We start from the raw sequence: 27611 nt of genomic DNA on the forward strand, positions 1-27611 counted from the left end.
AAGTGCATGAATTAGACAATTTTCCTATCCTGCTAAGCATTCAAAATGTAACTAGTACTTTTGGGTGTCAGGGAAAATGTGAGTAAACAGTACATTATTTTCTTTAGAAATGTAGTGGAGTAAAAGTAAAAGTTGTAAAAAATATAAATAGTAAAGTACAGATATCCCCAAAAACTACTTAAGTAGTACTTTAAAGTATTTTTACTCAAGTACTTTTCACAATTGGCTAAAATAGGTGGGGTTAGGGGAAGGGTTAGCTAACATGCTTAAGTAGTGGCAAAGTAGCTAAAAAGTAGCAAGTAGTTGATAAAATGCTAAAGTTGTCTGTGATGAGATTCGAACTCCCAACCTTTGGGTTGCTAGATGTTCCCGTTATACCTTGACCAACCACCCTACTTTAGTTTTTGCCTTAAGTAACTATCTATCTCATGCAACCATACCAAATGTAACATATCATACAAATTTGAATGTTCCGGATTTACATTTACTATATTACGTCTAGTCTATGAGACCAGGCTGCACATCGGGGTATGGCTATGCACATCGGGGTATGGCTATGCACACTTTTTCTGTCTGTGTATTACATTTACTTGGGGGCCAATCACAACACTGCTTGATGTTTGAGATGCGCCATGCAGTCTGAGTAATCTATTTTCAACTCTTGCAAACGCAACTAAGGACCGACGACGCAAGGCGACATAAGTGCAATTGATAATTATTCAAAACTAATTCAAGTGGACTGGCCTCTGTGTCGCTTGACAGCTTCTGGAAACTTTGGAGGGACATTTTTCTAAATTGGTGGTGACACAAGACCACGGAACGCTTGCACGGGTTTTTGAGTATTCTTGACCACTGCAGGCCAATCAAAATATACATGTAATTTATTTTACTGCCACCCTCTCTTAAAAAAAACACGTGACAACTGCAATCACTACCTTCCTGCGAGTCCAGGTTTAGGAATTGTCACACATTTGCAAGTATCGGCTACCTTGTTTCAGTCGATCCTGGGACAAACGCGGTGTGGCTGGATGTTGCAGGCGGCGGGTCAGTGAGCGCGAGGACCAAGTACCTCTACGAAGTCCCCAACTCCCGACCTCTCTTACCTGATGCCGTGCATGATGATTGTCCTTGGAATACTTATGAATGTCCTCAGTCATGGTAAGCGAAATTCGACACACTCAACCACAAAGAAAAAAAAATTCTCCATCTTGTACTAGTGTATTCTGAATTGATAAAAAATTACCCGGCGCATTTTGCACTTCATTGTGCACCTTGTTGAGAAAAGCCAGTCTCTCCTAAACTTACGCTGTAACAGCCTTTAACACCATTTCTGGTTGTCTGTCACTTTCGAATATAGGGGTTCAATCGACGGACAGTCGGTCAGGGGACTTCATTTTCTAAGGGATCTCCAGAGATCATAATTGCGGTGCTTCTATTTCTAAATATAGCAGGTCATTGGTTCAGAAAGCACTCATTGGGATGAGACAAAAAGTTAAATAGTCTACAATGGTTTTACTTGACTTTTTAAACAATGCAGGCCTGGCTAGAGTATTGACAATCCTTTATAGTAAGACAATATGAATAATTTACAGTAGGCTAGACCGATTATTAGTCTTAGCTAAACCAAAATCAATTTAACTTCAGCCCAGTCGCCCATTTAAAAAAAAATAAGCTTTATAATTTGTCATTTTAAATCAATAAGCTTTATAATTTGTACTCTTTTTAGGAGCAATATGGATAAGTGTTACGTGTTTTTTTCAAGGAAATTGCAAGTCACTAAAGAATTGCATGAAGTGTTGTCCTTAGTTTCAAGTTCATGATGCAAATACAAAATTCCATTCACTATTGTGCTCATTTTAATTTAGCATATTTCATGTCTAGGAAACTCATATATGTGTCCTCTCTTTCTATTGGTGACAAATGAGCTATATATTTAATTGCTGGTCCTATAAAACGTCATCTTTCATACCAAGACTCTGTACCTGAAACGGAAGCACTTAAATCAAGGCATGCGAGAGCGCGAGATCTATGGTTATAGATATAGTTATGACCATAGCTCGATGACATCATTTTGGAGGTCTTATCCTGCTCTTATCCTTACACAACCAGACAGGAACAAGTGTTCTGCCTCATCCTTTAACCGTTTTACAGTGCTTTCCTGTCTTGTTTTCATGGCGTTGTTTTACCTTTCCAGATAGATATCAACATTGTACACCTACCTTAGTTAATTGTGATGTTATTGGAAAAAACACTGGCTTGCTCTTCCGAGACAAATTATCACAAAGGTGTGAGCCAGAAGGCTGGTATAATTAAGCAATAAGACCCGAGGGGGTGTGGTATAAATATACCACAGCTAAGGGCTGTTCTTATGTATGAAGCAACGCAGAGTGTTAGGATACTGCCCTTAGCCTTGGTATATTGGCCATATATCACAAACCCAGAGGTGTCTTATTGCTATTATAAACTGCTTACCAACATAATTAGAGCAGTAAAAATAAATGTTTTGTCATGGGTTAACTGCCTTGCTAAGGGCAGAACGACAGATTTATCCACCTTGTGGATTTGAACCAGCAACCTTTCAGTTACTGCCCAATGCTCTTAACTACTACGCTACCTGCCACCCCAAAACAAACTTATTTGGTAGCCCTGCTATCAGGCTCTTGCCAGACTGATTGTTTAGATTGTGGCTATTAATACAGCCCTGTGAAGAATGCATTATAATGACCCAATAAATCATCATAAATCACATCTCTTCAACATTCACATATTTCAATCAGAGTATTCAAATTGCTGTGTTTGTTCAGGACGTTTCTCTTGGGATGAATAAAATTTGTCTTGAACAATAAACCATGTTGTTGTCGTTGTCATTGTTCATTGATCTGGTCATCAGTCACTATCCTACTCTGAGATCAATATAATAAAGTTAGAAGTATGCTTGAATCAAACTTAGAATCCCTCCAAACGGGAAGGCACGTCCCCGTGCTTCGACTAAACTCAGCCCCCACATACAACCCAGGCTGTGCATTCCCATGGGCCCATGGCCACCATCCCACTTCTGACACCAATATAGCAAACAGCGGGAGTGGGGCGCAAACCCGGGTCACTGGTGTAAAATGCAAACACCGTTCGCACCAATACGGTTAACCCAGTTGTAATGTGGGGCCTCCTGAGTGGATCAGTGGTCTAAGGCTCTGCATCACAGTGAAGTTGTGCCACTAGAGATCCTGGTTTGAGTCTAGGCTGTCGCAGCCGGCCGCGACCGGGAGACCCATGGGGCGGCGCACAATTGGCCCAGCGTCGTTCGGGTTAGGGGAGGGTTTGGCCGGCAGGGATGTCCTTGTCCCATCGCGCACTAGCGACTCCTGTGGCGTGCCGGGTGCAGTGCACGCTGACCAGGTCGCCAGGTGCAGTGTTTCCTCTAACACATTGGTGCGGCTGGCTTCCGGGTTAAGTGGGCATTGTGTCAAGAAGCAGTGCGGCTTGGTTGGGTTGTGTTTCGGAGGACGCATGGCTCTCGACTTTCGCCTCTCCTGAGTCCGTATGGGAGTTGCAGTGATGAAACAAGACTGTAACTACCAATTGGATACCACAAAAAAGGGGTAAAAAGAACAAAAATTAAAATAAAGAATAACCTCACAACACTACCACCTTTGTTTACAAAGTCCTGCTCCACAAACTTCAGACTTCCCTAACATCACTGTTAAGATTTGAAATGACAAGTTATCAAACCCGTTCACAGGGTTGGTTAACTTTGGAGACTCCTTTGGTGTCTGGAGAGGAAGGTATCTCAGCCTTTCATTTCCTTGCACCTTACATTTGGAATGATAGACAATACACTTAGGGGACATTTTTACTGAAGAATGTTTCAGTTTTTTATGATTATGTTTGCTTAACTTATGTTGTGTATAATAATGTTGATTTTCTTGTGTATATGAAGGTGTAGTTTTAATGAGTATATTGTATTTTAATGTGTGTTGTGGTGCTGTATAGGGCTTATCTGGAAAAGAGACCTTGGTCTCAGCATCGATTCCCTGTCAAAATGAAAGGTTAAATAAAAGTACACATTCTTCACCACAACACTACCACCTCAGTACACAGTCAGAATAACAACACAACAACACTACCACCTCAGTACACAGTCAGAATAACAACACAACACTACCACCTCAGTACACAGTCAGAATAACAACACAACAACACTACCACCTCAGTACACAGTCAGAATAACAACACAACAACACTACCACCTCAGTACACAGTCAGAATAACAACACAACAACACTACCACCTCAGTACACAGTCAGAATAACAACACAACAACACTACCACCTCAGTACACCATCAGAACACCACCACAACACTACCACCTCAGTACACAGTCAGAATAACAACACAACAACACTACCACCTCAGTACACAGTCAGAATAACAACACAACAACACTACCACCTCAGTACACCATCAGAACACCACCACAACACTACCACCTCAGTACACAGTCAGAATAACAACACAACACTACCACCTCAGTACACAGTCAGAATAACAACACAACAACACTACCACCTCAGTACACAGTCAGAATAACAACACAACAACACTACCACCTCAGTACACAGTCAGAATAACAACACAACAACACTACCACCTCAGTACACCATCAGAACACCACCACAACACTACCACCTCAGTACACAGTCAGAATAACAACACAACACTACCACCTCAGTACACAGTCAGAATAACAACACAACAACACTACCACCTCAGTACACCATCAGAACACCACCACAACACTACCACCTCAGTACACAGTCAGAATAACAACACATACCACCTCAGTACACAGTCAGAATAACACCACAACAACACTACCACCTCAGTACACAGTCAGAATAACAACACAACAACACTACCACCTCAGTACACAGTCAGAATAACAACACAACAACACTACCACCTCAGTACACAGTCAGAATAACACCACAACAACACTACCACCTCAGTACACCATCAGAACACCACCACAACACTACCACCTCAGTACACAGTCAGAATAACAACACAACACCTACCACCTCAGTACACAGTCAGAATAACAACACAACAACACTACCACCTCAGTACACCATCAGAACACCACCACAACACTACCACCTCAGTACACAGTCAGAATAACAACACAACACTACCACCTCAGTACACAGTCAGAATAACAACACAACAACACTACCACCTCAGTACACCATCAGAACACCACCACAACACTACCACCTCAGTACACAGTCAGAATAACAACACTACCACCTCAGTACACAGTCAGAATAACAACACAACAACACTACCACCTCAGTACACAGTCAGAATAACAACACAACACTACCACCTCAGTACACAGTCAGAATAACAACACAACAACACTACCACCTCAGTACACAGTCAGAATAACAACACAACAACACTACCACCTCAGTACACCATCAGAACACCACCACAACACTACCACCTCAGTACACAGTCAGAATAACAACACAACAACACTACCACCTCAGTACACCATCAGAACACCACAACAACACTACCACCTCAGTACACAGTCAGAATAACAACACAACAACACTACCACCTCAGTACACAGTCAGAATAACAACACAACACTACCACCTCAGTACACAGTCAGAATAACAACACAACACTACCACCTCAGTACACAGTCAGAATAACACCACAACAACACTACCACCTCAGTACACAGTCAGAATAACAACACAACAACACTACCACCTCAGTACACAGTCAGAATAACAACACCACAACACTACCACCTCAGTACACAGTCAGAATAACACCACCACAACACTACCACCTCAGTACACAGTCAGAATAACAACACAACAACACTACCACCTCAGTACACAGTCAGAATAACAACACAACAACACTACCACCTCAGTACACCATCAGAACACCACCACAACACTACCACCTCAGTACACCGTCAGAATAACAACACAACAACACTACCACCTCAGTACACCGTCAGAATAACACCACCACAACACTACCACCTCAGTACACCGTCAGAACACCACCACAACTACACTACCACCTCAGTACACCGTCAGAATAACACCACAACAACATACTGTAAGTGTGTCTTGTCAATATCTCTAAAAGTCAAACCTGTTACAGAAAAGTGGACACACACTGCTGCTGCTGCTTATGTTAGTCTGTCGTATCCGATGAGGACTTCCTTTGTATCTATTTCAAATCAAATCAAATGTATTTATATAGCCCTTCTTACATCAGCTGATATCTCAAAGTGCTGTACAGAAATCTATTTGTTGTTGTTGTTAAACAGTAATCTGGCTGCATTCATCCAGGCAGGCCAATTCTGATCTTTTTTTCCCACTAATTGGTCTTTTGACCAATCACATCAGATCTTTTAACATTAGATATTTTTCTGAGCTGATCTGATTGATCAAAATATCAATTAGTTAAAAAACATCTGAATTGGGCTGCCGGTCTAAACGCAGCCGTAGTGACTAAAAATCCCATCCGTAAACCCCTTTGTCTATCGCAGACAGGACATGTCAAATCTTGGTTTGGTGGGGTGCACACACACACACACACTGTGATATAATTACTTCACTGCACGCTACCAGGAGCCATGTACAATATGCACTAATCTCTGGAGATTGATACACAGAATGATGTCACCTTTAAAGAGTGCCATCACAGACTTCTTGGACACCACTGAGTCACAAACTGGGTGGCAGCTGGCAGTAATGTTGACATGATGTGTAAAACCAATAAACGCAGATGTTTGAAAGTTAACCAGTAGAGAGTTAACCAGTAGAGAGAAAAAGACATACAGTCAGTCAGGCATTCAGTCGATAGAGGGAACGTTTGCGTGTGTATTTTGTTGATAACCTTGATTTGGAACTCCAGGAGCAGATGGCACAGAGCTCTATCCATGGTTGGGAGGGTAGCCCAGAGTGGCCGTGTGTGTGTGTGTGTGTGTGTGTGTGTGTGTGTGTGTGTGTGTGTGTGTGTGTGTGTGTGTGTGTGTGTGTGTGTGTGTGTGTGTGTACCTTGTGTGTGTGTGTCTTGCATTTTTATGTGTTTGTGCGTCAGGTGTTTTCTGAGAGATGTTTTGCCATCTTTGCGTGTATGTATTTGTGCACATCAAACACAGCTCACAGTTTTAGCCTAGGTGAGAATGTGTGCGCTCTTGTGAGTGTGTGCCAGTATTTGGCTGTGTATGACCCCCCCCCACAAGATGCACCCGTCATTCCCTGCCCTATCAAGGGCTTCTGCACATGTCTGGTCAGTCTTATTAAAACTACAAGTCTTGAAAATATATAACACTTACAAGAGCACAAGACCAACTTCCACAAATCCCAGTAGATGTATTTTCATGTTTCTTTTCATCTGACTAATCATTGCATATTTTCTCCCCTTTTTTTAAAGACCGTTAGGAACACAAAGTAAAGGAGTAATTATCTTTTTACCCTACCTCTTATCTGTGTCCCTCTTATCTTCATCCTTCGGTCTTTGTTTGTCGGTATGAATAAGCAAATAGGCCATCTTGGCTTTGCCTGCAAAATAAAATGAATGATCAGTGATTTCAGGATGCTGTTTTCTTTTTCATTCAATCATTTTTCAACGTACTTATGGTTCTGGTCAAAATGACAAAACAAGTGATCTACCTTTTTGTATATGTCTACAGGTTTAATTACTTTACTTTGCTTTTCTTTTTGAAACATAATAACTCAACTCACCCCAGATATTTGAAGGCTTGCTATAAGAGGAAGTACTGCTTGTTCTGCTCATTATTGTATTTCTATGTCTTTCCCCACGGCAAAGAGTTGTTTTTGAAACCTTATACTGGGCCGACCTTGTAGCCCTGTGATATGTAAACCCCGGGAGTGGGAACCTCTGAAGTGGACCCTCCCAACATTTTTGTCATCATCACCACTTTACAGAGTTCACTAAAGTTGAGCGAATTTCTTTCATTTTGTTTCTCTTTCACCGTATGTTTGTAGCAGTTATTATCCAGTAGTCAACCCTGAATTACCCCAGAACAACAAGGCTGGTGTGCACTGAGCATATTAGATCCTGAAACTCCTCCAGTGTTTCCAAAATGGTTACCAAGATGCCTTCTAAGGAATTGTTGTAGACGAGAGAAGCTAGATGGTAGAATCCACAGGTTGCAGAACTACTCCCTCTGTGACTAGGCAGTGTAGGGGTTTTGTGTGTTTAACTTACTGTGTATGGGTGAGAATGGATGAATAAATAAATGTGTGTGAACTTCAAATGATGTGGAACAGTGTGTGTGTGTTGATATGTGGTTTGTGGCTGCTCTTATGACATTAACCTCAAGCGGGTCACTGAGCTAGAAAGCCATCAGCCTTGCCTCACAAATTCTATAACTCGCCCCACTGAGAAATCAATAGAGCGCATTACGCCTTACATATCACAGGTATTCATCTCTCCTCCTCACTCTTAAGATTTTCAGTCCTTTCCTCTTACGCCTTACCTTTCACCCATCACACCCCTTCCTCCCTCCACCCATTTTGTCGTCGGTGAAACTGCCCAATGTAGCGTGGCGACTGTTCATCATTGTGTCAATAAAGAACGCTCAGGTCATTACCATAATTATCACTTCTCTGCCTGACAAGATTTAACCGAGCTGGTCTGTACCTGATATGGGTTGTAATGATGTGTTTGTGTATTAAGATAGGCCCTCTGAAACAAAAGTTGCTGATGGTGTCTATCTTGGTCTTGGTCAGCCTTAGGGAGTGTACATGCTGGAGTGGAGAGTAATGTACAAACCACTGGCCATAATGGAGATTACTGGCAGGCTGTTTAATTGCACAACCTCAGCCGGGGGCCATGCCTGCTTTTCTGTGATTCTACTTTATTGTGTGTGTGTGTGTGTGTGTGTGTGTGTGTGTGTGTGTGTGTGTGTGTGTGTGTGTGTGTGTGTGTGTGTGTGTGTGTGTGTGTGTGTGTGTGTGTGTGTGTGTGTGTGTGTGTGTGCCACATCTCCTAATACTCCTCATCCACCACATTTTTCATGGGGACATGAACATGGCAGTAGCTAAAAGACAACAATAACAATGTCTTCTCCAAACTGACGAGTTAAACTCTTTGGGAATTAATGTTCTTCACATTTCAATTTATTCAATAACTTCTCTCTGTAACCAGAGGACTTTGAAAAGGGCAGCGCTCTTATCTGTATGAACATGCTGGCTGCCCCACAGGACTCCACATTCCCCAACCTATCAAATGAGCTTAGAATGCATGTGATTTATTCAATTGACTGTGCTTCATTAGGATGTATATGCCGTTCTAGATGTTCATAAAAATGCACATTTTGCAGTTAGTTTAATATTAATGTATTTAAGTGCTTGGTGTTCTTAATATGATCCGGTAAACTTACATTCTTGATCTCATTACCATATAACGTTACATGGCTCGTGGTCCTGTATCTTGGTGAGAGATCCAGAGTTTAAGCGCTTGCCTTGCCAGTCTCGTCTGCGAGGGTCCCCTGCCTGCGGTGACGGACCGTATCCCTCTGGTTTTGATGTGTCTCCTGCCCGATTGAGATGTGGACCTCATGGGGCGTCTGTGATTGTAACCACACGCCACTGGAATCTGATTTCAGCTGTACTGTGCGCTCCCAGCCAGCATGGGCTTAATTGAAGCGTGTGACCATTTAATCAGGATGCCCCTTAGTGTGTGTGTGTCTGTGTGTGTGTGTGTGTGTGTGTAGGAGCGTGTGTGTGTGGGCCTATAGCTATATACATGGTTTGTTTGTTTGCAGGTATGTGTGAGCAAGAGAGACAAAGAGTCTGAATAACATTTTGAATGGCTGATAGCTGCATAGCTGCAAATCCGGATCCCATTTGTAGTCGGACCTTTAAAACCATCTGGGAAAAAGCTGCATTTGCCACTTGGCACAAACTATTTCAATACTACCACGAATGAGCTGAATTGAAGTTCCCCTTAACTGAAAATGGACAGTTGTGAATTAAACAACGTTGCTATCCACTCTTACTTAACCTCTTCAGTCTGTGACTCTGCCTGGCCTTTATCCTGACAACTGATGGGGCTGCCAGTTCTTCACAGAACATAATCAATACTCTAAAGTGTTTTGTACACTGTCACTCGACTCCATCTCTGACGTGAGGCTCTTGCTTTTCACCAAATAAGCACTGAAGCTCTTTGTTAAACAGGTGCTAACTGACAGAACGAAACTGTAAAAATAGCTGGTCAGGACCACCGGTGACCAACTATAATCTTGTTCCCCATCCTCCACCTCTTCCAGGCAGCGTGCTGTCAGGCTCCATAGACTGTCAGGAGGCTGAGCGAGGCTGTGTACAGGATCAGGACTGTACGGCAGTGTACAGGGTGCTGGAGTACTGTGCTGCTGAGGAGGCCGTGTCGCCCCTAGGCCCAGACGCCCGGGGGGAGTGTCTGGAGGCCCAGAGCACCCTGCAGCAGTACCGCCCCCTCCAGGCCTGCAAGTGCCAGCGCGGCTCCCGCCGGGAGGAGCTGTGCCTCAGGGTCTACTGGACCGTCAGATTCGCTGGTGAGTTTCACTGTGTGTTTTTTGTCTTTTTATGTGTTTCATTGTATCTCTGTGTGAGATGTTTTTCTCTTGAATGTCTCTGTGTTGTTGCTGCAGTGTATGATGAGTACGAGGTGTCTCCGTATGAGGATCTGGAGGTGGAGTTTGTGAGGCACATAGAGATGTCACGCATGGCCTCCATCATGGCAGGTACTGCTTCACTCCTGTCACTACACAGCTCGCTCTTATTGGAACATCTGCCTCCTCTCTGAATAATGACTAGGATAGTCTGGGATGTCCAGAATCATGTCTTATGATTTTGTCTTTCTTTCTCTCTTATTTATTGCCCCTTTTCCCAAAACCCCACCTTCCTCCATTCTCCTCTGTTTTCTTCCTCTCCTCACCCTACCACTCCTCCCTCCACCCAGCCTCCTCTCTTCCTCTGGATGGGCAGAACCAGTGTCTGAAAGCAGCCCAGGACTGTGGTCTGTATGAGAAATGTGGTTCTCTGAGGTCAGAGTATGTTGTGGCCTGCACCAAGCGGGCTCCGGGCTCCGACGGCAGCTGTAACAGACAGAAGTGCCACCGGGCGCTGCGGCGCTTCCTGGAGCGGGTACCAGAGGAGTACAGCTTCGCCCTGCTATTCTGTCCCTGCTCTGATGCCCTCTGTGGGGAGCGCCGGCGGAAGACCATCGTACCGTCGTGTTCCTATGAGGAGAGAGACGGCAAACCCAACTGCCTCAGCCTGCAGGGCTACTGTGCCAGGGATGAGCTGTGTAGGTGAGCTGAGCTGGCTGGGGAAACATGGATTCTGGGAGGTGTGTGACATCAGGCTAAACTTTTCCACTCCACATTAAGTCCTGTATCGAGGCACATGAACAGTTCTAATCACAATGCAAATAGGTTATAGAGTGTGAGGTCAGACAGAGGTGGAGATGACTGGATGTCCCTATTTCATCAACCATTTGAATGTTTTCAATCCTCTCAGCGCAAGAGGTTCAGATAAATAGTTACAGTACAAATAGTTCCAAGGTTTGAGTTCCCTATAGGGAAGAAGTTGTTCACTAATCTTCATCATTGATAACATCCAGAATAATAAGGACCAATGATATGTCGATAAGGCTCTGCGATTACTCTGACCCAGGCTGCAGTGTTTTTATTCCACTGGCTGCTCAGTGGTGTTTTGTATGGTTGAGTATGCCTGTGGAGCAGGTGAGAGGTGTTAATGTGACCTAGATGGGAATTATGAATACACAACTGGGTTTGACTAGCAGACAAGTCCCATTGTTCTTATCAAGTCAAATGTAATTTGTCACTTGCACCGAATACAACAGGTGTAGCCCTTACAGTGAAATGCTTACTTACAAGCCCTTAACCAACAATGCAGTTTTAAGAACAATACCTACAAAATAAGAAATAAAAGTAACAAATAATTAAAAGCAAGTCTATATTCAGAAAATATGATATATATACAGGAAAAAATCTAATATTCAGAATAATATTGCAGCACCTTGAGTCTCATGTTTTAGGTCAATGTTTTGAAAAATGTGTATTAAGAAACATTGCGGGTGCTCACACGATTCCAAGCTGGAACGTTCTCCTCTATGCTTTCATGTGCTTCGGATTTTGCCTTTCGATAGGTACTGCATCCAAAAAACATAATTGTAAAGATGCCCTCAGAAAATTACACTGCCAAGTTGCCAACCCAGTCTTGGCACCTGTGTACAATTATGTTTTTCTCCCTTTGTGTGTTTGTGTATGGGTGTGTGCTTGTGTGAATGTGTGTGTGTCTATCAGATCTCGTCTGGCTGATTTCCAGCACAACTGCCAGCCCTCGTCACATTCTCCCTCTGGCTGCATGAGAGAGAGTGGAGCCGTCTGCCTTAAGGCCTACGCCGGGCTCATAGGTGAGCTGGAGAGAGAAAGGGATTGAGGGGGAGGCAGAAAGGAGAGGATGGAAGAGGGATTAACAACACAAGGAAGTTACAATATTAGAGAAGAAGTGCTGAGTTGACTCCAAGGGCCTTTTAATCAGGTCATTGTTGTTAGCTTTTGCTAACCTTAAGGTGTAGGTAGGCACTCATTTCATTGCCAATTGGCTTTTCATCATTCGCTCCAAGTTCGTATGGAAGTCAGGTCTGCTGACACATCTCTGTGACCCCAACCTGCTCCTGTGTGTGTCTTTGTCAACCAGGCACCATCATGACCCCCAACTATGCCAACAATCTCAGTATGGACGTGTCCCAGTGGTGCACCTGTGAGGGAAGTGGGAACCAATGGCAGGACTGTCTGCGCATCATGAACATGTTCCACAGAAACGTCTGTCTGCGTGAGTCATACTCCCTCCCTCCCCCACCCACAATGACACCCCCTACAGGCTGCTGCAGCAAGAGCACTGGTCCTGTGAGCCTACTTGAAATCAGCAGATTACACGAATACATTAGCGGGCGGTCTGTAGCCCAGTAGCCCTAGAGAGCTGCTTACTTTTTCTGTATGGTATACTGTTGCACAGCGCTTAATTACAAATGTTGATGGACAGCGTTGTTAAATGAAAACGTTTTATTCACATATGATTTTACATATTGAGCATGCAAATGAGGTAAATAACTAAATAACTTAATTATTGCCAAGCCTTATTAAAGAGCGACTTCTCATAATGAAGGGTACCGTAGCGGAATGAAGGGTATCGTAGCGGAATGAAGGGTACCGTAGCAGCATGAAGGGTACCATAGCAGAATGAAGGGTACCGTAGCAGCATGAAGGGTACTGTAACATAATGAAGGGTACCGTAGCAGCATGAAGGGTACCGTAACATAATGAAGGGTACCGTAACAGAATGAAGGGTACCGTGACAGAATGAAGGGTACCGTAACAGAATGAAGGGTACCGTGACATAATGAAGGGTACTGTAACAGAATGAAGGGTACCGTGACATAATGAAGGGTACCGTAACAGAATGAAGGGTACTGTAACAGCATGAAGGGTACCGTAGCAGAATGAAGGGTACCGTAACAGAATGAAGGGTACCGTAACAGCATGAAGGGTACCGTAACAGAATGAAGGGTACCGTAACAGAATGAAGGGTACCGTAACAGAATGAAGGGTACCGTAACATAATGAAGGGTACCGTAACATAATGAAGGGTACCGTAACAGAATGAAGAGTACCGTGACAGTTTTTCTTTGGTTGGGTTTATTTAAATCCTGCCCACATGCCCACAGCTGGCAGCACTCAAATAATAATCAATTCAGAGTGCAGCTGTACACGACCGGATCATAATGCCCATGGTCAATTTGGTTTGACATAGGATATCCCTATGGGGCTCGTTAGGGACAATTACACAATGTACATGGGACAATATTTTTAAATGTCAATAGCTCCAAATTTATATGAAAATCTCAAACCAACTATAAATTGGTCCTGTGAGCCTACTTGAAATCAGCAGATTACACAAATACATTAGCGGGCGGTCTGTAGCCCAGTAGCCCTAGAGAGCTGCTTACTTTTTCTGTATGGTATACTGTTGCACAGCGCTTAATTACAAATGTTGATGGACAGCGTTGTTAAATGAAAACGTTTTATTCACATATGATTTTACATATTGAGCATGCAAATGAGGTAAATAACTAAATAACTTAATTATTGCCAAGCCTTATTAAAGAGCGACTTCTCATATTGAAAAACGGCCTATGTGGCAATGATATGAGTCAGAAATATTTATTCTAGTGTCCAAATGTGCTACAAGTAGTAATTGGGTTCAATTTGGTCATAAAGTCAGTCTCTTCCAAAACGGAGATTTAGGGTACTGTAGCAGCATGAAGGGTACCGTAACAGCATGAAGGGTACTGTAACAGAATGAAGGGTACTGTAGCAGCATGAAGGGTACCGTAACAGAATGAAGGGTACCGTAACAGAATGAAGGGTACCGTAACAGAATGAAGGGCACAGTAGCGGAATGAAGGGAATGAAGGGTACCTTATTAAAGAGCGACTTCTCATATTGAAAAACGGCCTGTGTGGCAATGATATGAGTCAGAAATATTTATTCTAGTGTCCAAATGTGCTACAAGTAGTAATTGGGTTCAATTTGGTCATAAAGTCAGTCTCTTCCAAAACGGAGATTTATAAGATGATAGAAAAAAATTGTATGTACAGAATGAAGGGTACTGTAACAGAATGAAGGGTACTGTAACAGAATGAAGGGTACTGTAACAGAATGAAGGGTACCGTAACAGAATGAAGGGTACCGTAACAGAATGAAGGGTACCGTAGCAGAATGAAGGGTGCCGCAGCAGAATGAAGGGTGCCGCAACAGAATGAAGGGTGCCGCAACAGAATGAAGGGTGCCGCAACGGAATGAAGGGTGCCGCAGCGGAATGAAGGGTACCGCAGCGGAATGAAGGGTACCGCAGCGTAATGAAGGGTACCGCAGCGGAATGAAGGGCACAGTAGCGGAATGAAGGGCACCGTAGCGGAATGAAGGGTACCGTAGCGGAATGAAGGGTACCGTAGCGGAATGAAGGGTACCGTAACGGAATGAAGGGTACCGTAACGGAATGAAGGGTACCGTAGCGGAATGAAGGGTACCGTAGCGGAATGAAGGGTACCGTAGCGGAATGAAGGGTACCGTAGCCGAATGAAGGGTACCGTAGCGGAATGAAGGGTACCGAAGCGGAATGAAGGGTACCGTAGCGGAATGAAGGGTACCGTAACGGAATGAAGGGTACCGTAACGGAATGAAGGGTACCGTAGCAGCATGAAGGGTACCGTAGCAGCATGAAGGGTACCGTAACATAATGAAGGGTACCGTAACAGAATGAAGGGTACCGTGACATAATGAAGGGTACTGTAACAGAATGAAGGGTACCGTGACATAATGAAGGGTACTGTAACAGAATGAAGGGTACCGTGACATAATGAAGGGTACTGTAACAGAATGAAGGGTACTGTAACAGCATGAAGGGTACCGTAGCAGAATGAAGGGTACCGTAACAGAATGAAGGGTACCGTAACAGCATGAAGGGTACTGTAACAGAATGAAGGGTACTGTAGCAGCATGAAGGGTACCGTAACAGAATGAAGGGTACCGTAACAGAATGAAGGGTACCGTAACATAATGAAGGGTACCGTAACATAATGAAGGGTACTGTAACAGAATGAAGAGTACCGTGACAGTTTTTCTTTGGTTGGGTTTATTTAAATCCTGCCCACATGCCCACAGCTGGCAGCACTCAAATAATAATCAATTCAGAGTGCAGCTGTACACGACCGGATCATAATGCCCATGGTCAATTTGGTTTGACATAGGATATCCCTATGGGGCTCGTTAGGGACAATTACACAATGTACATATTTTTAAATGTCAATAGCTCCAAATTTATATGAAAATCTCAAACCAACTATAAATTGTAGAAATTCATATACAAATATTTAAAGGATTTAATGAGACAACCAAAAGATGTGCAATATGAAAACATTGTCTCATTTACATTGACGGTACCTGACTAGCCCCAGAGATAGACTATCCAATGTTAAACCAACTTTGCCACGATCACACACCAGCCAGCTGAAGCTAATTGGCCAAGGAATTTGGCTATCACAAGCTATCCTTGGCGACTTCAAGACGCAAGACCTGTTTAGACTGTTTCAAGTTATCTAGAAGGGTGAATGACTTACTGTGTACTGTTTAGGCAGAGTGAATGTACAAATGCTTGCCACACACACAAGAGTGAACACACCCATTAACCCCCCGCACCTTTAAGGGTTCAATGCCCAGTTGATTAATAAATTCATGACTACTATGACTAATTTTGAGGACATTTGCACCATCAGCAGTGGGTAAAATAGAGGTGATGATGTTGACGATGATGATAATGATGGTGATGATGATTATGGTGATGATGATGGTGACGATGATGATTATGACGATGGTGAGGGTGATGATAATGATGGTGACGATGATGATGGTGGTGATGATGATGGATGGTGATGGATTGTGATGTTGGATGTGAGGATGGATGGTGATGGTGATGATGATAATGGATGGATGGATTGTGATGATGATGGATGGTGATGGATTGTGATGGTGATGATGGATGTGATGATGGATGGTGATGATGATAATGGATGGATGGATTGTGATGATGATGGATGGTGATGATGATGATGGATGGTGATGATGATGACGGATGGTGATAATGGATGGTGGTGATGACGATGGATGGTAATAATGGATGGTGGTGATGGATGGTGATGATGATGATGGATGGTGATGATGATGGATGGTGATAATGGATGGTGGTGATGATGATGGATGGTGATAATGGATGGTGGTGATGATGATGGATGGTGATAATGGATGGTGGTGATGATGATGATGGATGGTGATGATATGGTGATGATGATATTGTGATGATGACAGGGTGATGATGGATGGTGATGGTGATGATGATAATGGATGGTGATGATGATGATGATGGATGTGATGATATGGTGATGATGATATTGTGATGATGATATGGTGATGGTGACGATGATAATGGATGGTGACGGTGATGATGATGATGATGGATGGTGATGATGATGGGTGATGATGATATGGTGATGATGGATGTTGATGATGGATGGATTATGATGATGGATGGTGATGATGATGATGATGGATGGTGATAATGGATGGTGGTGATGATGATGGATGGTGATAATGGATGGTGGTGATGATGGTGATGATATGGTGATGATGATATTGTGATGATGGATGGTGATGATGATAATGATGGTGATGATAATGATGATGTCTGTTGTTGTCTCAGGTAATGCTATCAGTTATTTGGGTGGCTCTTCCCCTCGCCCTGTGGAGAGCACGACCCTGCCCCCTCGTCACCACGCATCAGCCACCCCCTCTCCACACATCTTTCAGGACAAGGACAAGATCAATGTCAACGTCAACATTTTATCAGAACGCAACAGTGTGAGCGTAAGTATTCTTCATTGCCTTACCAAACCCAGTCTGCATAAAGGCTGTACATTAACTTAAAAACAATGGTGGACAAAATGCTTGTTCCGTGGGTTTTTCTAAAGTGGGTTCTCACTGGGTCAGAGATGCTCTGTGAACTGCATGATGACCCATGGTGTGACATGAGCGCCAACGGTGCTGCCTGAGTGTCGAAGCTCACTCACAGACCTGACCTGAGATACACTCCCAACACATCTGTCTCAACACAAGGCTCACAGTCAACACATTACTGACGCATTGAACAGAGACCCAGGATTTCCTCCTTACCTTTTTTCTCACTATCTCTCTGTCCCTAGCTTCCTCTCACTCCCTCTCTCTCACAGTGTGTGAGGATTAGGCAGAGGTGTTTGCAGGAGGGAGCATAAATCCTCTTGAGTTGTTGATATTCATTTATTCACACCCATCTCTCCTATCCTCCTTTCTCTTGCCATCCTAATCCTCCTCACTCCCTTTCTCCTCTCCTTTACACAGTTCCAATCCCTCCCTCTCTCTCTTCTCTACTGCTAACCTCTAAGTCTCTATTCCCACAACAAGATATGAAGGAGCGTCTGAGGAGCTGGGTGGCGAAAGAGAATTCTACTTTTGAATTCACATTACATCCTTGCCTTACCTTTCGTTGTCGCTGGCAACACAACATTCTTGGTATGCAGCTCAAATTGACTGTAAATATCACAGTAGCCACTAGCCAGTAAGCACAAACTATTCAACAATGACAGAAACCTATCTTCTAAAACATATTACACTACTGAATAATGCAACCAAACCATATTACACTCTTCAATAATGCAATAATTCAAAGCATGTATGTGCAGACAATTAAAGGGTTTATTTTTGTTGTCTGTAGGCTACACTCTTTACATTTTAACTTCAAGACAAAAGCACAGAGTTACTATGACAGCCTTCATCAAGTACGGTTAGCCTATCAAAAATGAATGATTGATTGATCATGATTGATCACACGACTAGAAAAGTACAGTAGGCCTACCTTACAACAAACCAGGCTTCATTTTCAATAATATAGGGCTCTCGAGTGGCGCAGCGGTCTAAGGCACTGCATCTCATTGCTAAAGGTGTCACTACAGACCCTGGTTTGATTCCAGGCTGTATCACAACCGTCCGTGATTGGGAGTCCCATAGGGCGGCGCACAATTGGCCCAGCGTTGTCTGGGTTACGGTTTGGCCAGGGTAGGCCGTCATTGTAAATAAGAATTAGTTCTTAACTGACTTGCCTAGTTAAATAAAGGTAAAATGAAAAATATCATGCAAATCATTACATGTGGTAAAAGCAAATTGTGACTGAAAACATGGGTATAAGTGAATTCACCACGACAAGCTCGTTTATACGGCAGCCCATACCCGCCACCAAAAATATAAATAAAATACCTCATGATTTGCCAACTTGCACAATTAGTCTGTGATTCAGTCTGATCAACTGTAGCCTACTGATAACAACTACAGCTGCAGGCATCCTAGAGAAGCCTAGGCACTCTGATCCCATCTGGGCCTGGCCAGGGGAAACGTAATGTCATGTTTTTATAGCCTAAGCTACAGTTGAAATCGGAAGTTTACACACACTTTAGCCTCAATTCATTTAAACTCAGTTTTTCACAAGAACTGACATTTAATCCTTGTAAAAAATCCCTGTCTTAGGTCAGTTAGGATCACCACTTTATTTTAAGAATGTGAAATGTCAGAATAATAGTAGAGTGATTTATTTTAGCTTTTATTTCTTGCATCACATTCCCAGTGGGTCAGACGTTTACATACACTCAATTAGTATTTGGTAGCATTGTCTTTAAATTGTTTAACTTGAGTCAAACGTATCAGGTAGCCTTCCACAAGCTTCCCACAATGAGTTGGGTGAATTTTGGCCCATTCCTCTTGACAGAGCTGGTGTAACTGAGTCAGGTTTGTTGGCCTCCTTGCTCGCACATACTTTTTCAGTTCTGCACACAAATTTTCTATAGGATTGAGGTCAGGGCTTTGTGATTGGCACTCCAATACCTTGAATTTGTTGTCCTCAAGCCATTTTGCCACAACTTTGGAAGAATGCTTGGGTTCATTGTCCATTTGGAAGACCCATTTGCGACCAAGCTTTAACTTATTTTGGCTAAAATCCTGTTAACAGGATCGATTTGACAACAGCCAGTGAAATTGCAGGGCGCCAAATTCAAACAACAGAAATCTCATAATTAAAATTCCTCAAACATACAAGTATTATACACCATTTTAAAGATAAACTTCTTGTTAATCCAACCACAGTGTCCATTTAAAAAAAGTCTTTACGGCGAAAGCATACCATGCGATTATGTTAGGTCAGTGCCTAGTCACAAAAAAACACAGCCATTTTCCAGCCAAAGAGAGGAGTCACAAAAAGCAGAAATAGAGAAAATTAAATCACTAACCTTTGATGATCTTCATCAGATGGCACTCATAGGACTTCATGTTACACAATACATGTATGTTTTGTTCGATAAAGTTCATATTTATATCCAAAAATCTCTGTTTACATTGGTGTGTTATGTTCAGTAATGTTTTGCCTCATGAATTTGCAGAGAGCCACATCCATTTACAGAAATACTCATCATAAACTTTGATGAAAGATACAAGTGTTATACATAGGATTAGAGAAACTTCTCCTTAATGCAACCTCTGTGTCAGATTTCAAAAAAGCTTTACGGCGAAAGCACACCATGCGATAATCTGAGTACAGCGCTCAGCCACCAAAACAAGCCATACAGATACCCGCCAGGTTGTGGAGTCAACAAAAGTCAGAAATAGCGTTATAAATATTCACTTACCTTTGCTGATCTTCATCGGAATGCACTCCTAGGAATCCCAGTTCCACAATAAATGTTTGTTTTGTTCGATAAAGTCCAATATTTATGACCAAATACCTCCTTTTTGTTCACGCGTTTAGTTCACTAATCCAAATGCACAAAGCGCGGGCACTAAGTCCAGACGAAAAGTCAAAAAAGGTCCATTAAAGTTCATGTCAAACGATGTATATAATCAATCTTTAGGATGTTATCATAAATCTTCAATAATATTCCAACCGGACAATTCCTTTTGTCATTAGAAAGGAAAGGGAACGGAGCTCGTGCTCACGGCTGCGCGCGATAAACTACTCATAGCTTTCAGTTGAGGCACTTACTGTAAGTGGTCTTATTCTCTCCCCTTTCACAATAGAAGCCTGAAACAACTTTCTAAAGACTGTTGACATATACTGGAAGCCATAGGAAGTGCAATCTGACCCCATTTACACTGGATATTGGCTAGGCAATCACTTGCAAAACAACAAACCTCAGATTTCCCACTTCCTGGTTGGATTGTTCTCAGGTTTTTGCCTGCCATATGAGTTCTGTTATACTCACAGACATTATTTTAACAGTTTTGGAAACTTTAGTGTTTTCTATCCAGATCTACTAATTATATGCATATTCTAGCTTCTGGGCCTGAGTAACAGGCAGTTTACTTTGGGCACGCTTTTCATCCGGACGTGAAAATACTGCCCCCTTGCATAACAGGTTAACTTCCTGACTGATGTTGCTTAAATATATCCACATCATTTTCCTCATGATGCCATCTATTTTGTGAAGTGCACCAGTCCGTCCTGCAGCAAAGCACCCCCACAACATGATGCTGCCACCCCCGTGCTTCACGGTTGGGATGGTGTTCTTCGACTTGCAAGCTTACCCCTTTTTCCTCCTAACATAACGATGGTCATTATGGCCAAACAGTTCAATTTTTGTTTCATCACACCAGAGGACATTTCTCCAACAAGTACGATCTTTGTCCCCATGTGCAGTTGCAAACCGTAGTCTGGCTTTTTTATGGCGGTTTTGGAGCAGTGGCTTCTTCCTTGCTGAGCGGCCTTTCAGGTTATGTCGATATAGGACTCGTTTTACTGTGGATATAGATACTTTTGTACCTGTTTCCTCCAGCATCTTCACAAGGTCCTTTGCTGTTGTTCTGGGATTGATTTGCACTTCTCGCACCAAAGTACGCTAATCTCTAGGAGACCGAACGCGTCTCCTTCCTGAGCGGTATGACGGCTGCGTGGTCCCATAGTGTTTATACTTGCATACTATTGTTTGTACAGATGAACGTGGTACCTTCAGGCGTTTGGAAATTGCTCCTAAGGATGAACAAGACATAGCATTTTTTTTCTGAGGTCTTGGCTGATTTCTTTTGATTGTCCCATAATGTCAAGCAAATAGGCACTGAGTTTGAAGGTAGGTCTTGAAATACATCCACAGGTACACCTCCAATTGACTCAAATGATGTCAATTAGCCTATCAGAAGCTTCTAAAGCCATGACATCATTTTCTGGAATTTTCCAAGCTGTTTAAAGGCACAGTCAACTTAGTGTATGTGAACTTCTGACCCACTGGAATTGTGATACCGTGAATTATAAGTGAAATTATCTGTCTTTAAAACAATTGTTGGAAAAATGACTTGTGTCATGCACAAAGTAGATGTCCTAAATGACTTGCCAAAACTATAGTTTGTTAACAAGAAATTTGTGGAGTGGTTGAAAAACCAGTTTTAATGACTCCAACCTAAGTGTATGTAAACTTCTGACTTCAACTGTATGTATTTATAGCTTAAAATAGGCCCAGTTATTTGTATTCTGAGAAATGTGAATGTGGTTTATATTCACACTTCGGGGGGCTAGGCGACATAGGCCTTTTTTAATACAAAGTTATTGACTGGAATTAATCAATCGTAAGCTATAAAAAACAAAGAGAGTCGCACACTCCATATATATATATATATATATAACTCCCAGTAATTTATTGGGTAAATCACCAACGTTTCGGCATCACTGTGCCTTCTTCAGGGTGATGTCATGAGTGCTTGTGCAACCAGTGCAACCAATGACAATAGTGAGGGGTGTGTCATAATTATTAGATTGAATTAATCAATCAACACAATAGTGATGACATACTGTATGAGTGTCTTTTTAATTACCCATCAAAGACCTAACGATGCAACCCTGCATACAGCCAGCTCAGCCCTTGTCACGTCCTGGCCAGTATAAAGGTTAATTAGTATTGTAGTTTGGTCAGGACGTGGCAGAGGGTATTCGTTTTATGTGGTTCGGGGTGGTGTGTTTGTTGAAGGGGCATTTGATTTAGTATTCCGGGGTTTTTGGGCACTGTTTGGTTTCCATGTATTCTTTCTCTTTTTTTTTTATTGCTGTTGCGGTGTTGTCTATCCGCCTTTGATTGAATCCCATTATTAGTGTGTTTTGTTTTTTTGGGTGATTGTTCGTTTAGTTAGTTATTTCGTTTTTGTTTTTTAAATGTTCAATCTTCACTGCTTCCTACCTGACAGAATCACCCACCAAACCAAGACCAAGCAGCGGAGAAAGGAGCAGCACTCTCAGGATACGGACTATGGGGAGAGATGGACATGGGAGCAGGTTATGGCCGGAGAAGGCCCATGGAGTATGGCTGGAAAGGACCGGGAACGTTTCCGAGGATCAAGACTGGCGTTGAAGCACGAGAGACACCCCCAATAATTTTTTTGGGGGGGGCACACGGGTAGTTTGGCTAGGCGTAGGAAGAGCCGGAAGCCAGCTACCCGTGGTTATATGGAGGAGCGTATGGGGTGGAGAGCGCTATGTTTCGCTGAGGAGCGCACTATCTCACCCATACGCACGCACAGTCCGGTGCGCGTTATTCCAGCCCCTCGCAGGTGCCGTGCTAGAGCGGGCATCCAGCCTGGTAGGAGGATGCCTGCGCAGCGCATCTGGTCACCGGTACGCCTCCGAGGACCAGGCTACCCAACTCCCGCTCTACGCACGGCTACCATCAGGCCCCTGCACAGCCCAGTCTGCCCTGTACCAGCACCCCGCTCGTACAGGGCTACTAGTTCCATCCAGCCAAGACGGGTTGTGCAGGAGGTAAGATCGAGACCGACTGTGCGCCTCCATAGCCCTGGGTTTCCAGCTCCTGTCTCTCGTGCGGACCCGGAAGTGCGTCCCCGCACTAGCCTTCAAGTGCGTCAACCCAGCCACGCCAGTCAACAGTCGTCAGAGCTGCCCGCCAGTCAACAGTCGTCAGAGCTGCCCGCCAGTCAACAGTCGTCGTCAGAGCTGCCCGCCAGTCAACAGTCGTCGCCAGAGCTGCCCGCCAGTCAACAGTCGCTGCGTCAGAGCTGCCCGCCAGTCAACAGTCGTCGTCAGAGCTGCCCGCCAGTCAACAGTCGTCGTCAGAGCTGCCCGCCAGTCAACAGTCGTCGTCAGAGCTGCCCGCCAGTCAACAGTCGCCAGAGAGGCCAGACTGCGCTGAACTGCCGGAGTGGCCAGACTGCGCTGAACTGCCGGAGTGGCCAGACTGCGCTGAACTGCCGGAGTGGCCAGACTGCGCTGAACTGCCGGAGTGGCCAGACTGCCCTGAACTGCCGGAGTGGCCAGACTGCCCTGAACTGCCGGAGTGGCCAGACTGCCCTGAACTGCCGGAGTGGCCAGACTGCGGGGTGGTGGTGGTGTGTTTGTTGAAGGGGCATTTGATTTAGTATTCCGGGGTTTTTGGGCACTGTTTGGTTTCCATGTATTCTATGTTCAGTCTAGTATGTCTGGTTCTATGTTGGGTTAATTGGGGTTGGGACTCTCAGTTGAAGGCAGGTGTTGTCTATCCGCCTTTGATTGAGAGTCCCATATATTAGGGTGTGTTTGTGTTTGTTATTTGTGGGTGATTGTTCCGTGTATAGTGTAAGTAAGCCTAACAGGACTGTCAGTTTATCGTGAGTTTTGTTTTGTTATTTTTGTATATCCATATTGAGTTTATTAAATGTTCAAAAATGAACTATATCGACTCTGCTGCGTATTGGTCATCTTTTTCCGACGATGATTTCGTTATATCGTCCTCCGACGAAGAAATCCCTGACAGCCCTGTTCGTTTTTTGTTTGTTTTTGTCCGATAGAAATTGTTGTCTCTTCGTCTGTGTAAAGGGTTTTAATGTTTTCATCCTCCCTTGGACGAGGAGTTTTTCCAGTAGTTTTTTAAAAACCATATAACCTGATTAGAAAAGTAATCTGGTCCCATCATAGCCCATATCATAGGCCATATCATAACCCATATAAAACTGTTTTTTTTTTTACCGCTGATTTATTACTATGACCTATGCTGCAACTAGGGTCCGGAGTTGGTTAAGTTAGCCTACTAACAGATCAGGAAAAATGCTAGGTCCCAGGAAAACAATTTCCCCCCTACCGCTCCAGGACCTGCCAACTCTGAAATCACCACACAATGTTACAAATGAAAAACAAGTCTCAAAAATACGGAAATTGTCTAAACATTGCTGCTGTTTCAAAAACATTGCTCTGCTTTTACCATTTATACTGTAGGAGTGTTGGCTCAATGAGACAATTCTATTTACGCTGCCCTGCTTCAAGGGGGCAACTGTTGGGGGAGTGTCGTGCACTACCTTCGGCGGTATCGTTCAAGACATAGCAAGTACGCAAGTTTACATTTGAGTAATATGTGTAGCCGATGGTATTTTTACCCTACTAGTGTATTAAGTGTGAAGAGGCTGTAAGCCTCCCTCCCCCTGAGTGCAGGTTCAAGATGTTCCTTTGTAATACACTTCTCACTCTGTTGATCCAATACCATGACCAAGATTCTCACCTTTCTTTCTAATAAAAAAAGATGCTGACACCTTTTGGATTCTGAATTCAACACCTAAGTACAACATGTTTTGTTTAATGCTGAGTTGCCATTCGTGTCTGTTAGGAAGCTCATGACTACTCACTGCAAATAATGGATCTTATTTTCTTCCAAGCTTGATTTTCTAATCCAATTGTCTATCACTATTTAGTTCTACCAAGCAGATACAGCATGCACAATGTGCGGTAGTTACCTGCAAGTTCTGCTCCCTTTATTTTAAAGTAACTGCCCAGTGTTTCCAGATTTCCATGAAATAAAAAGCAGCTTTTCTGTGTTGGAATGTTGTGGGCGTATACCAGTCATTAAAAATATTAATGCGAGTAGACTACTGATTGGGCAGCTCATCCTCTAGACCGCTGATTGGCCAACTCATTCTCCTCAGGGAGATGACATGTTCTATGAGGAAATAGCAAACATTTTTTAAATGGTCAGTTTGAGATACATGTTTGAGTTGGGGTTTTTGATGTGGTTTTTCTCCAATTTATGCTTTGGCCACAAATACGAGTATAGGATGAGCATTATTTGGATATGAATTAACAGAATATCAACTATTAAAAGTGAGATTTTCACTGGGCAGTTACTTTAATAACAAATGATTTATTATATTACATCCCCTCTGTCTTTCAGGTGGAGGACAGTGAGGAAGAGGAGGTAGAGGAGGAAAGCCAGGAATTCAATGTTATCCCACTGTATTCTGAGAAGGAGAAGTCTAGTGTGGGCTCTGGGACCCGAGGAGGCCGTAGAGGAGCGGCAAGCCACACAGCACCCATGCTGCCCCTGCTGCTGCTGCCTGCTGCTATGCTGGGCTGGTGGTGTCCGGTATAACGAGCCCCCATACTACCCCTCTTACGATCAGCTACAGTATCACATTCACTGGGTCACCTCCACCATGGCACTGAGACTGATGAGGAGACTTAAGGCTGAGGGAAGAACAACCACAATGAGGAAATGGACATTCACACCTTTCTCCTATGGCACTCTGTCTTACATTCGTTTCATGCTTTCTGTTTTCCTTTGTTACTTTCCATCATAATGTTTCTGCAATCTATATCTCTCCTGCTCAGACTGCTCATGATCTTTAGTAGTCCTAGCTGCCCATCTCTTAGCTCTTCTCTCTCACATCAGTACACATGGAGTTGAACAAGCTGTGCAGATAAATAAATAAATGGATGAATTAATAAGGTCTGTCTGGATGAATCGATGTGGCTGTCTGTCCAGTGCCTGCCTCAAGATTGGGCATCCAGCTCCACTCTCCCTCTTCATGAGGAGCCCACATCGCCCAAGGCCAGTAACAGCACCTATCTCAAAGAAAACATGACCAATGATTGGTGGAACCATGATAGTTCATTCCTTTTGATTTTCGGGCCATGCCTCATATCTTCTCTCTCCTTTGTATTCTTCCCTTATTTCATCATGCTATGTTCCCTTGGATAGTAGGGTTGTTGGGTAAGCCACTTTGTCTATGTTGTCTTTGCCATAAGCCAATAACTAAAGAAAAGATAGATTGAGGGATGATGTTGTTTTGTAGTTCTGTAGTTCTTCCTCCTATCTCTATGTTGCTCCCTTTGTTTGCTTCCTTCTTCACCACTTCAGACTAGATGCCACTGGCCCGTTGTTTCCCCTCTCTAGTTCATACACCACATATTGAGGAGGTCTGAAAAATCCACCACAGGCACAATGAGACAAAATTCTAGTAATGACAATGGTCGTGGAAAACGGAATAAGCAATAAAACATGAAATCAGATAGCTCAGCGGGCAGGTGCTGAGGCCGTCTGGGTTTGGGCTCAGGGGAGAGAGGAACCAATTTACTGCTGTCTGAGGTTCACAAATGCTTTCTGTCTCTAGGTGTTATAGTTTTGGAGAGACAATATCACACTTAGCCATCCTTTTCCTGACTGTGTTTGATCAGGGAGAAAGTGGGGAGATGGGGTACTATAGAGCCTCTGGCAACTCTGATCATTGAGCATCACATTGAGCCTTTCTCTTTCTCTCTCTCTCTCTGCCTGATAAATCTCTGATCATTGAGCATCACATTGAGCCTTTCTCTCTCTCGCTCTCTCTCTGCCTGATAAATCTTTTGCTGATTTTAATGGTTTTTTTTCTTGCATCACTCATTTTCTTGTGAACTTGGAAAATTAGCTCCCACCTGAGGGGAAGTAGGTAAAATACTGTTGGTGATGGTTAAAGGGAGACCTACTTTACTGTGGAATTGTGAACGTGACATTTATTCATCGACATCTTTCCCTTCTTGAGGGAGATGTTAGATAAGACTCATGTTCTCACAGATAATACATGATGCTTAAAAGAGATAAATATTTACTGGGCATATCAGTGCTACAGA

At 43.3% G+C, this 27611-nt stretch overlaps 1 protein-coding gene across 1 annotated transcript; it reads left to right on the top strand.

Moving 5' to 3' along the window:
- Positions 1-534: 534 nt before the first annotated feature.
- On the top strand, positions 535-26201 carry LOC106563620 (GDNF family receptor alpha-4). The gene is made up of 8 exons (XM_014129359.2): positions 535-1158; positions 10337-10600; positions 10697-10789; positions 11008-11359; positions 12377-12486; positions 12774-12908; positions 17391-17554; positions 25897-26201. Exons 1-8 carry the CDS (start codon positions 1107-1109, stop codon positions 26092-26094), a joined length of 1368 nt encoding a protein of 455 aa, XP_013984834.2. The 5' UTR covers positions 535-1106; the 3' UTR covers positions 26095-26201.
- The last annotated feature ends 1410 nt before the right edge of the window (positions 26202-27611 follow it).

Source organism: Salmo salar, chromosome ssa11, assembly GCF_905237065.1.
Source record: "Salmo salar chromosome ssa11, Ssal_v3.1, whole genome shotgun sequence".
NCBI classification, from domain to species: Eukaryota; Metazoa; Chordata; class Actinopteri; order Salmoniformes; family Salmonidae; genus Salmo; species Salmo salar.